Source organism: Bombyx mori, chromosome 1, assembly GCF_030269925.1.
Source record: "Bombyx mori chromosome 1, ASM3026992v2".
Taxonomy (NCBI): domain Eukaryota; kingdom Metazoa; phylum Arthropoda; class Insecta; order Lepidoptera; family Bombycidae; genus Bombyx; species Bombyx mori.
Window position 1 is genome coordinate 8,816,908 of NC_085107.1, and position 16,864 is coordinate 8,833,771.

General features: G+C 34.8%; 1 protein-coding gene and 1 long non-coding RNA gene across 2 annotated transcripts in view; one reads left to right on the forward strand and one right to left on the reverse strand.

Moving 5' to 3' along the window:
* LOC134198939 (uncharacterized) lies at positions 1–3,103 on the forward strand. Its single transcript, XR_009973235.1, has 2 exons — positions 1–104; positions 2,579–3,103. It is a non-coding gene; the product is annotated as an uncharacterized LOC134198939 (long non-coding RNA).
* The window catches only part of LOC101737120 (mediator of RNA polymerase II transcription subunit 23), a 25,196-nt gene continuing 11,430 nt past the window's right edge, over positions 3,099–16,864 (reverse strand). Inside the window, exons 10-17 of the mRNA XM_038012039.2 lie at positions 15,835–16,022; positions 15,567–15,747; positions 14,692–14,837; positions 14,233–14,456; positions 7,791–8,030; positions 6,937–7,381; positions 6,458–6,664; positions 3,099–6,062 (exon numbers count right to left, since the gene is read on the reverse strand). Of these exons, the coding sequence (XP_037867967.1) occupies positions 5,924–6,062; positions 6,458–6,664; positions 6,937–7,381; positions 7,791–8,030; positions 14,233–14,456; positions 14,692–14,837; positions 15,567–15,747; positions 15,835–16,022 (1,770 nt within the window). The 3' untranslated portion in view covers positions 3,099–5,923. The remainder of the gene's footprint in view (positions 6,063–6,457; positions 6,665–6,936; positions 7,382–7,790; positions 8,031–14,232; positions 14,457–14,691; positions 14,838–15,566; positions 15,748–15,834; positions 16,023–16,864) is intronic.

Sequence of the window (16,864 nt, forward strand, 5' to 3'; positions counted from 1 at the left end):
ATGTTTATGAAAACATATGAATTAGCTGTTTTATAATTTGATGTTTTTTTTAGAACAATCTTCCTATTATTATTAAAGTATTGTGAATAAAGAATTTCACCAAGGTAATAAGTTTAATTTTATGGTATTCAGAATACATCTTATTAAAGCCGTCACCACAATTTGAAACTCCGTATCTTACAACATTGTAAAATATATGTCACGGAACTTTTTGGCGGCAATTTGAAAATACCTATTTTAACATCAATATAATTTGGGTAGTCAAGCATAAAGGTGATTTAGTGGATTTTTAAACATGAATTAATGACAAATTGCCCTACTTTGCAGAAGTGGTACAATTTTGTTTTGTTGGATATTAATTGATACATTTTTGCGTCTCGATAGTTTCCCGCCATTTTATTGAAAATATTACCGAATATCACCTTAAAATTTTTTGGATAAGAAACGACAAACGCCACAATTTCAAAAAGAAAACTTTAGATTACTTCTGAGTTTCTTTACTTCTGAGTTTGACTTTTCCATGGCCTACTTACTTATTATAGAACTACTATAGTACAAAATAGTTTTATGTAAATATAATATGTAGGTTATTTCATGGTTTTGGTATAAATTATATGGTATGTGCCCTTTTTTACAATACTTTGAGTATAATGGGTACATTCTCAACCCACTATTTTCTGCTAAGAGCAGATTAATTTATTTACAGCAGTCATGAACATGATGAAAAGAGGTTGCGTACACTTTTCTTAAAATAGAATTAAATTCTGAAACATGGCAAAATATAATTATCATTTTAATAAACACTAAAACAGCTTGTTTTTTATGTAATATTTTGTTTAAGACGTAATGGAGTATGTCATGCCTATGAACTGAAAGCAGTGGTTTCGTTTTTACTGTTATTCTGAGTAGGTAGTAATTTACTATAGTAGAATTATTTTGTCCGTGCAGTTTGGGTCATAAAACATAGGCCGACTAGGGCGGTGAGAAAGTTGCGCGGGCGCAACGCCATTATCGATAAAAATAAATGAGTCATCGAAGGCAGGTACACGGTGGCGGGGTGGTATACGAAGGGTGGTGAGACATTGTTATGTTATGAGTCATTTGTACTTACCTGCAAATTATAGTACATTATGTCGAAGAGAAATGTGTTTTTATACATTCGTTCTCTGAATTTCTTTAGTGACACAATGGCTACTCCTTTGTTTTGTATCAAAACGGCAGAATTTATTCAAAATAATATTTGCACGTGTTGTTATCAACAATGTGTTAAAATTTTTCACTGGAATAAGAATAGATCCCGTAAAGTTACAAAGTGTTAATTTCTGCCGTTCTTGCTGCGGCGATATGTGGTGTAAGTGTTCGATTAGTGATTTTTTCTTTCATTTTTATAACTAACCCACAAAATGACAAAACTAAATGCATTATCGATAACGCTTATCGACAACAATAATGCGCATCACTATGCGTCCATAAGGCTCGTGAGTGGAAGAGAGAGCGAAATAGTCGCTTCACCGCTCCGATTTTTGAAGTTATACTTCTTTAGGCGTGTTGTGAAAAATTGATGAGAGTGAAATTTTCGATGCGCGCGCACCGTGACACAAAATTAACAGAATGAAGTTGCCCACTAAATCGCTCATTGCAATACGACCGACGTAACTTGGCGAGTCTGAACACAGCCGCAGGTGAACTTTCGCGCATGTACACTCGTAAAAAAAGTGTTATTAGCATTCATTTTAATATAAATAACAAAACTATTATTTAATATAATTTATACTAAATATTATTAAATTATTAACGTTAAATATTTATTATTAATTATTTAATATTTAAAAAAAAAGAAATAAATTTAATAAAAATAAAGTATAACTTCTTACGCGCGTACTTAAGTACACGCACCCTTTTTTATGTTCCAAACTGCACGGACAAAATAATTCTACTATAGTAGTAGTCATTTAGAAGAATTTTACTTGCATCAAAAGCCGTTATTCAATTTACGAATTTCAATTTGGTTATGTATTAGGATAAACTCATTACCAAATTAATTAACTTTAATATTAGTCGTCTATTATCAAAGGTGGCAATCTGTGCATTTGGACAAAAAAAATTTATTGATATGTCAATACAGATTGATTTGAATATAATCGTCTCCTTCAAAGAATACGGTTCAAAACCTGCATTAAATAAAGGTTAATAGTTAACCTGTTATTTATCTAAGATGTCGTTCCGAAGAGTTTTGTGACTGCCAATGGAATACAAAGTCAATAATTCGTTTTTCTGATTTACCAATCATTGTCCAAAAGTCAGATTGCCGGCTTTGATAATAGACGACTCAATTTATAAGCCTTTTTACAGAACGTTTGAAGAAATAATTCATATAGTTGTTTTTAGTGACACGACTGGTGTCTATGGCTGAACGAATGTAGTCACAGAGGTGAACTGCAGTCTTCGTCTAGAATTAAACGCTAAAACCACCGATATTCTTGACTGATACGCGCGTTATATTAAACGTTACACGTACATAATTGAATATCTTGAATTAGAATTAAGTAGATTTCGATTGATCAAATGCCATTTCCAGAACGAAGGTGAAAGAAGAAAAGAGAGAAATGAGGTGCACAAACTTTTCGTTCGGTCGAGCTTCGGCCACTGTTTATCTAATTATTTCAGATTAATAATAAGAATAAATACCTACTTTTTATGTAAATGAAGCAAAGGGCAAGGCCATACAAAAATTTTACGACCGGAGCATCACAATCATAAGGACCAAGATTGCTACGCTAAGGCGAAGTAAAACACCCGAATAAATCATAATTATTTTAACCGTGCTAAAGATTATTAGTACCGCTCTACACCTGTAGGGACGTATAAATAGTAAGCAAATACACTTCAAATGTTGTTGACTAGCTTTATCAACTTGAAGGATATATTGTATAAACCATGAGAAAAATAATTGCAACACATAACTATTTTATGTTAAGATATATTTCTTTCTAATTTGGTCACAGTCAGATATAAATTTCGAGACATTTATGTTTTCAAACTTTTTCACATGAGCAATAGTACTTTCGATTACTTAAATTTAAATAAAAATTCTGAAATAAGATATTACCATTTGTACTTTATTTAGACATTCACAAAATGAATTATATAATATAACTGGACTATTAAAATCCATTTAAATGTCAGTGAATAGATTTATATTTTACATAAAAACTGAAAGTAGTATATACTTCAAAATTGACACAAATGTTTACTGCATTGCAATTAAACACGCACTAATACATAAGATTCATACACACAAATAAATAATTAAAATTTCAAGTTAAAATTACATTGCGATAAGTACATTTAAATTCATGTAATTAAACAAAAGTCAAAACATTTGCAAGTTGAAATAGGGTTTATAACGGGATTGTTACATATCTACTAGTGTTAATATTAATTTATTATTGAATCTGTAATATCATCTGTCAATGATGAAGATACAAAATGCTTTATGTTTAGGCTGAACTGTGCCACAACAGTTTAGGGCAACCAACAAATAATATGGTGCCATAATTTATTTTGCGGCTAATAATTTTATTAAATCAAATCAGTCTTTCACAAAAAAAAATTGCGGACCTTACCTACCTATTAATATACCTGTATCATGTTCACTGTAAAAATGTTGGTTTTTGTAAAAATATATTTAAAAAACAAAGGAAAAAAAAATAAATTAAAATAAATAAAAACATGATTTGAAGCTGGTCTTTTCTAAGTTTATATGAAAATGGCAACACAATCCTATTTATTCATTTGGAATTGGTTATTTAGTATCTTACGTTTGACACCAGTTCAGTTACGACATAAATGTTTACACCCCCTTATAATTCATAGGTAATGTAAAGAAATTCATGGTTAAAAATAATAATCCATCATTCAGATTGCAGAGCGTATCGAAGAAACACATATACATACACATTACCGGCCTTCTGGAGCAATCTATTAAAGAGCAGCTGTTGTTTAATAGCTACTAAAAGTTCCCATCGTAAAGTATTGCACAACTGACAGACTAGTCTGAACTGAATTTAGACTATTAAAATGAAACATGAACATATATATACATTTATCCATTCCTATTACAACAAAATCTACCACTAAAAACATCATAGACTTTTTTCATTATTTCTAACATATGTATTATAGGAGATTATAGTGTTCGTTGCGAGTACTTAGATGGTCAAGAGTGACTGATGTTATATCATGATCATAACTTAAAGAATATCACAATGTTTAATAACTATTACTTTCACGGTGTGTAACACATTTTTTTCTTATTAACATAATGCGCTCAATGTTCTCTTTTAAATATTGCCTCGTTTATTTGGCTTTATTTTTATTTCCTTTAGCAAATTCATAATAGACATTTACTTAGCTATTATGACTTTCGCTTACAGAAATAATTATGTTAATTGTGATTAAAATTTATTGCAAAATACAGTATTATTTATCCATGTCCATAAATCTTATATGCATAAAAAAAATATAAATTAAAATGAGCCGGGAATTTTTCTTACTTTTCACTGCTTATTCTTTTCTTTCGCATTTTTTTCTACTGAATGCTTATAACTAAATATCATTTTACACATATTACTTACAGAATAATTCATTAATAGAATAACAGAGTATTTTTTTATTTCGATCATTTAAAACTAGGCATGTATTTTGCTCGACTTACAGTATAACAGTTTTAGTCATTCTACAAAAAATGTATAGTCCTTTATACAGATATTACATTTATATATACAATAATAGCCCTGTCACAATACTAAATACTATAATAATTGAATTATTTAATCATAAAGTCAATTCATTCGTCAGAAACCGAGCCATATTTGGCTAAGAATACCTTCTGTAGTGCTATTTATACAATAAAATAAATAATTGAATTTAGCTATTCTACACATACCTACATGATCAGAAAACTATTCGTATTGACAAACGATACACATACATACACCACATAATAAATTCAGACAATTACTTGGCCTATTACAGGTAATAGACCAGATTAAACATTATAAAATTGTACACAAAATTCAAACTTTAGGCCCTGTACATAAAACTGTATCAGTAAACTTTGTAAAAGTAAAAGTACGTCCTAATTCTTAGCAGAAAAATTACAAAATAGGTACCTACAAACTAGAACTACCTAATCATTTCACATTTTATTTTGATATTATCATACCGTTCTAAATGTTGAATATCTTCTTATTTTGAACTAGTGAAACCCTGCCGAGCATAAATATATGGAAAACACGCATTTCTTAGGGTATACCTGCCTTAACTATCGTACACTGACACACACTGAGAAAACTTTCCATGCAGTAAGAACAAGTATATAAAGTTTCAAATCTTATAAAATCATCAATCTTATAAAAGCGCTAACACATAGATCACGAGCGAACAAGCATACAAACATTATTTTTGGTATTATACAAGTGAAACCCGATCACGCTTCGATGCGACTCAATACTGTTGTATGAAAATAATCTTTCATTAAAACTACTTAAGTGCCATCTGTCGAATGTCGATGATGACAAAAACTTTCCTTGAATTGCTAACAATAACTCTATCTATCTTCAGATTAAAAGATGCGCAAGCGAATAAAATACGTACAATCAAACATATTTTTTATATCCTAAGAAAATTTAATAATATTATTCCTCTTATAATTTTATTTTCTAGCACTTCAAATATTAAACACTTGAACTATTTATTTAAAATTTTCGATTTAATTAATTTGTTCCCCGTGGCATACGAAAATTTTTTGATAACCCCCGTCGTTTCTCTTTCGTAGAATAACAGTGACATAAACACTGTCAGGCTGGTGTCATTCGGAACTCGAACTAGCACTCGACGGAGGGCTATTATACTCCTTATGCTAGGCGGTGTTAATTTGTTCAACATTCAAGTGCGTGATGAAGCGCAGACGCATCTGCAGCGCCGGTCGCAGTTTACGGATTACGTTTTCCACTTCGTTCTTCAATGTGTCGCCGACGAACATATATTTTATATGATATCTAGAAAGGTGTTGAGGAAATAAGACGAGTTAACCACAAAAAATATTAGTTACTGGCGGTAGGACCTCTTGTGAGTCCCCGCGGGTAGGTACCACCACCCCGCCTGTTTCTGCCGTGAAGCAGTAATGCGTTTCGGTTTGAAGGGCGGGACAGCCGTTGTAACTATACTTGAGACATTAGAACTTATATCTCAAGGTGGGTGGCGCATTTACGTTGTAGATGTCTATGGGCTCCAGTAACTACTTAACAATAGATGGGCTGTGATCTCGTCCAGCCATCTAAGCAATAAATAAAAAAATAAAAAAAATATCAACACGCATGTCGTGTTAAATTATTTAATTCGTTTCGTTAATTAAATAATTGGCAATTGATGAGTGATTTTTTGTAAAGGATACAGCAAGTCGCAAATCGGATCCATATATTGAAGATGCGTCTGTGACTTATCGATGTGAGCGAGTAGTTCATACAAAGTTATAGTTATGTCCATCACTGTCCGCGGTAGATCGGAATTAAATCTCTGTAAGAACGGTCCCACCATGTGGCACAAGAAGAGCATTTGTGTTTCCGTGTGTATTTCAACAGCCAGCTTCTCTTTTACGAAACTGAAAGAATAATTATTCATTATTTTGGCGGGTAGTCATCATACAACTACAACAACAACATCAAGATATTTGACAGATGCCTGAATCTAGCTCACGTCATTTTCAAGATAAGTTTCCACATATACAATTTCCAAACAAAAACATACGGACCGTCGATTTACCGAGCAATATCATCCGCTCGATGGAAGATCTTCCCAGCGTCGCTTTAAGCCTTCCAAAATTATACTTGAAACATGCAAACAATTCACAAATTTAATACATTAAATACTCACATAGGCACTTGCATAATTTGCCCTGCGCCGGCATGGTACCATATGGCATGCGCGCAAGCCAATGTCAAACTATATTTGTTCTCAAGCATCGCGTCACTTGTGGTTGCTAAATTAAACAGCTGGAAAGGTGAATATGGATATGTCCATTCGATCATCTCACTGCTAGTCGTAAGTTCCAAAAGACGTTCGTGCAGAACCGTCCAATACGGGTCCGGCAAAGCCGCCATTATTAAGCCAATAGCGTTGATCCAAAGCTGTAATTTCGTGGTGGGTATTACGACGAAACCTTTTGTGATCACATCGAGTAAACTGTTCCCCACGTAATTAGGCGCAACTGGTAATGACATCAACTCGACACAAGTTACGTACAGGGCGTGTGCTGACGGATTTGGGTATTCGTTGAATCTCCAGTCAGTATTTGGAAAGTGAGAATTACCCATCATTGCTGAGATAAAATTAAGGAATTAAGTATTTTACCATGATAAAAAAAAATTGTCGTTCTCTATGTGCAATACAAAAAATATTTTGCGATATATGTATATATGCGATTAAGTGTTCAATATGTTTACAGTGATTATGTCGATTTCCTAAGCGCCTGGATTGCCTAACTTTGACTTATTTTGTTTTCAATGTATGTTTTAGTCTTTTAGAAATAGATTAACTCTCAGTATCTTTGGATTCGTGATACCCAGAGTCTACTAGGTATTCTGGGGACTTAGTAACAGTAATCGACATAATTACTTCAATGCACCACGTAGGGAACCGATGACCACTGTGGCAGTAAAAGGGTTAAGGAAACAACTAAAATAGTATTTTACTATATTTTTGTTTTGTTGTCTTATGGAAAAGGATACTGTCCACCATTCTATTGACTAAACTCAGATAATAATTAAGATCTGGAACCCACGTAGTGTTATCATACTCCGTGTTGGCCAGAAAATTTTGCAGCGTTTCAGTGGCGGCCCAGCCGGCGGGACGGACATCTTTGAGTGCTCCCAATACTGCTCCCACCAGTTTACGCTTTAGCAACGGTTTATCGCGTAGCTTCTTCTCGTAATAGTGTAGAGTATTGTAAAGGAAGGTTATAGGCCGATCTGAAACATGTTTTTATTTATTTCTTAGATGGGTGGACGAGCTCACAGCCCACCTGGTATTAAGTGGTTACTGGAGCCCATAGACATCCACAACGTAAATGCGCCGCCCACCTTGAGATTAAGTTCTAAGGTCTCAAGTATAGTAACAACGGCTGCCCCACCCTTCAAACCGAAACGCATTACTGCTTCACGGCAGAAATAGGCAGGGTGGTGGTACCTACCCGCACGGACTCGCAAGAGGTCCTATCACCAGTAGGACCTCTTAATGACCACTTGAGGACCACTGTTTATTTCAGAATCATTACTTTGTACCGGAAATCAGACACAGACATGCATTAATCTGCCAATACAATGTTATAAAGGCATCAGATGGTTTAAGAAATGTCTTTCGTAAGCGCTACTAAATAGCTCCAACTAGTGGGTAGTTGGAATGTTTTTTTTTGTTCATTATAGTAGAGTTATTTTGTCCGTGCAGTTTGGGTCATAAAAAATCGGAGCGGTGAAGCGAGTATTTCGCTCTCTCTTACACTCACGAGCCTTATGGACGGGCATAGTGATGCGCATTATTGTTGTCGATAAGCGTTATCAATAGTGTATTTAGTTTTGTCATTTTGCGGGTTAGTGATAAAAATTAAAGAAAAAATTACTAATCGAACACTATTATAATACCACATATCGCCGCAGCAAGTTAACTGTTGCGTCTATTTCTTAGATGTATCTTGAGGTGGCCAAGAAAATGAATAAATGCGTTTACTTCTTCAAATACTCATTATATTGTTTTTAATTAATTTACAAATATAGAATTGAAATGCGCGTCCATCTTTTTTCTTCGTGTTGTAATAATTTTAAATTTTGGCAATTGGTGCCACTGTTGCGTTTCCTGTTTTGTGATTGGTTCGTGCGATATGACGTCATCGTTGGCCAATCACAGCCATCAATGTATCACGTGACGTTGATTCGTTAACATGCTCCCGGCCTTGGAAGCACCAGGTTCCAACAATTGGCGGTGATCATTCAGGAACCCAGCAGCTGCTATCGTGCGTAATCATTCTTCATGTAAGGGAAGCGGACAGATTTTGGAGAATGCCCGTCTCACAATCCCATCCGCTTTGCGAATATCAGCCACACGTGACAAGCTGTCTTTGCCTGGATATGTTTTGATAATTCGTCCCAAGCTCCATTTCAATGGCGGTAAGTTGTCATCTTTTATAAGAACCAACATGTTTTCCTTGAGCTCACCCTTATGTTGGTACCATTTGCTCCTGGTTTGCATCTCTGACACGTATTCTTTAGCCCAGCGGCTCCAGAAGTGCTGGCGGATCTGTTCAACTCTCTGGTATCTGGTAAGTCGACTAGCCGGAACATCGTGAAGGTCATCAGGTACAGGTGCAGTTAGCAGACGGCCAACCAAAAAATGAGCTGGGGTAAGTGGAAGAAAATCCTGTGGATCTGAGGACATAGGGTTTAAGGGTCGGGAGTTGAGGACAGCTTCAACCTGCGATAGTAATGTGCTCATTTCTTCAAATGTAAGGTGTGCGTTGCCAACCACACGCCGCAAATGATACTTACAGCTTTTAACACCAGCCTCCCACAAGCCCCCAAAATGACTAGCATAACACGGTATCAATCTAAAATTTATATTTTGAGAAATCGCGTATGCCTTAATGTCCTCTGAACAACAATTTAAAAACTTTGCGAATTCATTCATTGCGCCTACAAAGTTGCGCCCATTATCGGAGTAGGTATATTTCAATAGGTTTTCCTCGACGTGAAATGAACCTCTTCAGTGCCAACAGATAAGCATCTGATGAAAGGTCGGTCACAAGCTCGAGATGTACGGCGCGTGAAGCAAAACATACAAATAAACATATATACGATTTTTGTAATCTTGCTCCCCTACCCCTACGATTTAAAATGAACACTGGTCCTGCATAATCCACTCCACAGCGTAAGAAGGGAAAACCTGGCTGCAGCCGTTCTCGAGGCAGATTCCGCATTATGGGATTAACAGTTACTGCGCGCACACTTCATACAACTATTGTACCAGCTTCTTAGCAAGATTACGACCTCCAATAGGTCACCATGACTCTCGTAACGTATACAAAAGAAGTTGCGGCGCAGCATGCATCATTCGAGTGTGTTCGTATTCAAACAATAAAACTGTAAAATTATGTAGTTCAATACATATGGGTTCAATACGCATAGCATAGCCGTATGTGTATGTTATTTAACAATGATAGGCAAGAAACAAATCGATCCCATGCTTGCGCGACGTCACAAGGAATCGGTTCATCCCAATTAAGTTTCAACAGCCAACATTTTTGTAATAATATCTTAGCGAAAGTAATAACTGGACTAATTAAACCTAAGGGGTCATAAATTTGTGATGCGCCCATAAAATAATGCGTTTCGTAATAATATTGTTGGCATCATACTCAATTTGCGTGTAAAACATTAATTCATCTAACTTATTATTCCATCCAATACCTAATATTTTGTTTTGAACGTTATCTCCTGCTAGGTCGAGTTTTTTTTGTAACATTTTGCGCATCGTCATTATCAGCACAGTCAAAGTTAAAAATCCATTTACGTAAAATTAAACTAGCCAATTTTAAAACCTTATCAGTGCCTTCGCAAATTTGATTTAATCTTGAAATACTATTTTGACTACAAATTAAGTCGTCCACGTAAAAATTATCATTAGGTTTCTTTCACGTACAGAACCTCACACTCTTGCGCTAATTGTTTTAAACACACCGTGATGAGGTAAAAAATAATGTGGTGTTTGATAACTATGTACAAGACTCATGTGGCCTAAGTTAATGTATTTGTGTATAAAGTTGATCTACATTTGTTTGTAACTAGAATTGCGTTGCAGCCTTTTCTCTAAGGCATAAAAACGACGTTCAGCTTGTGTGCGCGTGAAACCTAGTATCTTCGGAGATTGCTTGAACGGAAATCGAACCTTAAACCGCCCGTCGGCCGTCCGTGAGGTTGTTTTAATAAAGTGCTCCTCACAGGCGCGCTCCTTATCAATTAACTTAGGAGAATTAATTGGTAATTCTTCGATTTCCCAAAAACTTCGTAATAATTGATCTAATGAGCATGTGTCACTGTCAACGGTTTGCGTAAAGTTACAGCTAACATGTCTTTGTTTGCGTGTAATATATTGAAATGAGCCCGAGATTATCCAACCAAGATGCGTATTTTGGAGATAGGGGCCATTTTTAAGTCGTATTTTACCTTCTCTAACTAATTCCCAAAACAAATCCGCGCCTATTAATAAGTCAATCGGCTGACTATCATAAAACGTTGGATCTGCAAGTACAATGTTATCCGGTATGGTAAACAAATTAACGTTATATGTCTTCATAGGTAAGTTTGATGTGATATGAGGTAGAATTAAACACTGAATGCGTGCAGCATAACTACCAGTGCGTGATTTGATCTCAATATCACAGGATTGCGAACACTGTGTTATTATATTACCTACGCCGTGGATTTTTTGAGTGGACTGTAATATTGGTGGATTTAATTTGTCACAAAGTGTTTGTGTGATGAATGAACGTTCGCTGCCACTATCGAGTAGAGCGCGCGCTTGATGGTAAACACCCGACTGGCTACGTATTTCTACAATAGCTGTGGACAGCAAAACTGGTTGCGCTGGATGCATGTTATCAATTGTGTCAGTAGTTTGCGCCTGAAAAGAGTGTGCGTTCGAGTTATCTTTCGTATTAGACGGGACGGCTGATTGTTCACAAGATGGCAACGTAACTTTAGGGAAACTATGATCATAATTTTTAATTACATCGCAAATTAATGAATTATGTTTTTTATCACATTTTCGACACGGCCCGAACACACAGGTGTCAACAGTATGTCCTGGACGCATGCAATTAGGGCACAACTGTTTAGTTTGGATAAATTTTAATCTATTTTGTACACTAAGGTCCAAAAACTTTTGACATGAATATAGCGGATGTAAATCATTACACATTATACAGGGTCTGTAATTACGTGCATTCTTTCCTTGTGATTTATTATTATTATTTGGTTTATTTGAAACTATATTGCAATGAAATTTAGATGTTAACTGGTTACTGCATTGCTTTTTATTATTGTCTGTCGCGCTATATACGCCTGCTTTACTGTGTGATACTATAAGTGTTTCCAAAATATCCGCCCTATTTCTAAGAAACTGAAGTAAGTCATTTAGTTGAACTACAGTTTTGGTGTTATTGGTTGATGTAATTAAACTACACTTATGCTGTTCCCATTCCCGTTCGGTAATGGAATCTAATTTTGTGACAATAATGTAAATGATTAACGTATCCCAATACTCTGTAGGTTCTCCTAAAAGCTTTAAAGCGCGAAGGTTTTTTAAAATATTATCAATTAATCTGCGTAATTGCACTGGTGATTCTTTAGTCAATGATTGCATGGTAAACATGGATTTGACATGGTTATGTACTAATAGTTTCGTATTATCAAATCGATTTAACAGTAGTTCCCAAGCAACTTTATAATTATTAGCAGAGAATTCTATGGAATCTATGACCGATTTAGCGTTACCGGACAAAGACGATTTTAAATAATGAAATTTTTGAATTTCTGTAATTGTTTCACTATTATGTATCAATGACAAAAATGTATCGCGGAACTCTAACCAGTGCTCATATAAGCCGTCAAAGGTGGGAACAGATATAGTGGGTAATTTAATGCTTTTGGAACTTGTAATCGGTGGTTCAGACATCATACCTTTTGACTTTTCATCAGCGGTGGTCAGACATTCAGCAAGGGCAAGAATATTATAATATTTTTGCTCGAAATCTTCACGCGATTCTAATTGTTTTTCTATGTCGATTTCTACACTAATGTCTTCTATTTGAGTCTGAACGAGGTTAAAATCATTCATTAAACTTTGCGATCCTGCCATCCGCAGTTTGAGCTCGGTACGTTGATGAAGAGTTAATTCTACACCTTCGAATGAATTCACGTATTTTCCAAAGTTAGTCAAACGACATTTAATAGATGCGCGTTTTCTTTTAAGATCTTTCATCATTAATTCTACCTTATGATCTGATGTAGTCATTGTGGAAACAAGTAAATGGTGGTGTACTTACAGTTTTTAAATAATAAAACAAAACAGCTGCTCAATATTAGTGAAATACGTACCCAAAATGAAAAGCAAAAAAGGTTTGAAGAAAGCACAGTACTACTATATACGCGAAGGGGAAAAAATTTAGCAAATTTTGGTTAGCACGCCTTGCCAAAGCACCGTAATCTTGCGAAGCTGGTGAGATTTTCCGAATTTTCCTTTTCAATGGCCGATGCGTCTCTCAAGTAAGCGTCTGGTTCAACTTAATTGATGATCCGGTGCTGAAGGTCCAATAGAAATGTTGCGTCTATTTCTTAGATGTATCTTGAGGTGGCCAAGAAAATGAATAAATGCGTTTACTTCTTCAAATACTCATTATATTGTTTTTAATTAATTTACAAATATAGAATTGAAATGCGCGTCCATCTTTTTTCTTCGTGTTGTAATAATTTTAAATTTTGGCAATTGGTGCCACTGTTGCGTTTCCTGTTTTGTGATTGGTTCGTGCGATATGACGTCATCGTTGGCCAATCACAGCCATCAATGTATCACGTGACGTTGATTCGTTAACATTAACAATTTGTAACTTTTCGGGATCTATTCTTATTTCAGTGAAAAATTTTAACACATTGTTGATAACAACACGTACAAATATTATTTTGAATAAATTCTGCCGGTTTGATACAAAACAAAGGAGTAGCCATTGTGTCACTAAAGAAATTCAGAGAACGAATACATAAAAGCACATTTATCTTCGACATAATGTACTATAATTTGCAGGTAAGTACAAATGACTCATAACATAACAATGTACCACCACTCTTCGTATACCACCCCGCCGCCGTGTACCTACCTGCCTTCGATAACTCATTTGTTTTTATCGATAATGACGTTGCGCCCGCGCAACATGCTCACCGCCCTAGCTGGGCTATGTTTTATGACTCAAACTGCACGGACAAAATAATTCTACTATAGTGGGTAGTTATAATGTTGTTTTGTTTACTAGTGTAACGTTGTAACGTAACCACAATAATTCGCTGCAATTCTCGTTGTTGTAGCACATTAGATGTAACACAGAATCCAAAGCTGCGATCGATAACTTACCATGAAACTTATACAGATATCCCAAATGTTCCAATAGCTGTTCTAGATATTTAGCAACTTGATGTATCTCCAGATGTCTATGTACGACTATATCAAAAACAGGAATCAATCTTAAGCAAACGTTACTCAAATAAACGGGTATGGGTGCGCCATATGCACCACTCGCTTCTTCTGGTGTGAACTTCTCGGGATATTTCCTTTGAAATGCTAAATGCTTTTCGTACCTGAAACGTATTTTAAACAATAAATAAATAAAATATTCTAAGATCTATTTATATATACGTATGTAAAATTTGTAATAAAATTGGTTTTTCTCTATTTTCATATTACTTTTATACTAAACACAGGCATCGTTTCTAAACGAAAGTACAAATAAGGTACCTAATGGAGTAATATATTATTTACGAGTTATTGTATTGACATAGAAACTTAGTACAGTATACATATATACATATTTACCAATTATTTTGTTTCCAGTGTTCTGGTGAGTTTTCCTTAACGAAATCTTGAACCCTGTTTCTTAACTCAAAACCATGAAGTAGCAACAGTTGAATGATGTAGAGTGACACTTGACTTTCGTTGCCATCTGGGTTCGGACGTAGTACCTTTAAATGCAAAACATTGCTAAAAAGTGGCATTAAAGTAATATTTATTTTAATCGATGGTTACCTATTACCAAATAATAAAAATATGAATGCCTTCAAAAAATTTATCAATTATTATTGGTATCGCGGCTATTTTTACTTAAAACTAAGAGTGAGTTTCGTGTGAGTCACACATTTTAAACTTCATAAAAGCTATTAAACTAAAATGTGCATTTTACAAACACAGTCAAACGGTCTGAAACAATGCAAATGTAAACATTTTTTTTTTTTTATTTAATTTAAATTTAGTTTCAAATTTGAAAAATAATAAATAAATAGAGATAATAATAAATAATAAATAGAGATGCGAATGTTGAGATGGTTGTGTGGAGTAACAAGAATGGATAAGATAAAGAATGAGTATATCAGAGGAAGTGTGAAAGTGGCCCCGGTAAACAACAAATTAAGGAGCGGACGGTTAGCGTGGTATGGACATGTGATGCGTAGAGAGAAGATGCATGTGACTAGGAGATGTATGGAAATGGTAGTGCAAGGTAGAGGGGGAAGAGGTCGACCGAAGAAGACATGGATGGAGTGTGTGAATGACGATATGAGACAGAGAGGAGTGAGTGTTGAGATGACGGCTGATAGAAGAGAATAGAAGAGAAAAATTAGCTGTGCCGACCCCACATAGTGGGATAAGGTGGAGAAAAAGAAGAAGAATAAATAGTTAATGTTTTTTTTTCTCACCAAACATAGGACGAGTCTGTCGATTGTAACGATATTGTACTTCCAGATGATGTCGTTGATCGCATCGACGCATTTGTAGATATGAGGACCCCCGGCTGGATCTGTTACTTCGAATACAAGATAATCGCAGAACTTACGCAAATGTGCCGACAAAGCCCTAGCGCCGATGCGTTCTAAAATCCTTTAAAATAAACGTTACTTTTTAATAAAATCATAAATATGTATTATATATATCACGGTAATTTCAAATATTATTTTTCATTCGTACTTAAAAGCAATAGGGTTGATCCGGTTGGTCTCAAATATCATCTTCCATAATAGGCACAGAAATAGTGGTGTACCCGGAACAGAGAAATGTGATATTATATCGTTGTCGTTCGCCATCGATGTCCATTTGCGGTACTCCTCTTCTACCGATTTTTTCAAGAGCTGTTTATTTTCCTTTTGCGCCGAAATCTGAAATTAAAATTCTTGTTATAATCGATATTTATATATTAATACGTGAAGCAAAAACTTTGTACCGCTTTTTACGAAAATTGCGATGACGGAGGAGTATGAAATTTCTCACACTTATAGAGAATATAGAGAAGGAGTGCACAATGCTAATTTTTTTTTTAACTAATGCGTAAGATACTTTACATCAATAAAGAAAACATTACACGCACTACTATGTATTTGACACAACACATACATAAAAAATTACTCTTTGTTTACTGTCAATTGGGAAACTTTTGTTATTGTTTAAAATCTGTGGTCGAATTGAAAATAGATTAATATTGTTTGTCTTTAATATTATTGATCTATAGTGCAGTTTTGGCGAATACTGTGTTTATATTATCGAATTATAAGTGTTTGACAATAGAACCATAATAATGTTTAAACTTATAATTTCAATTAATTATAGTCAAATCTCGACTACTGCGGGGCCACTACAACTGTTATAGTGCAGGCGAGAGCCGTAACGCTCATACGCATTCCAACTAAAATTGCCACGAGCGTGAGAGCGTCCATTAAAATAAATGCTGTTTAGCTCGCTATAGGGGAAATTATTGAAATTGATAATTTTTTGGTAGATGTACAGTTTTTTTGGGGACATGTGGAGATGACATCCAAAACAAAGGATTCCTTTGGTATTTCTAAGTAGATATGAGAAAAAATCAATGGCCCTAAAACGGTTATGTTATCAATTATTTTGAATCAAGAGTAAAATTTGAAGAACGTATCTCGTTTCGACACCTTTCGTTACAAAAGAGAAATAAGAGAGAGAAGAAAGATATAAAGCGATCCTCAACAATACT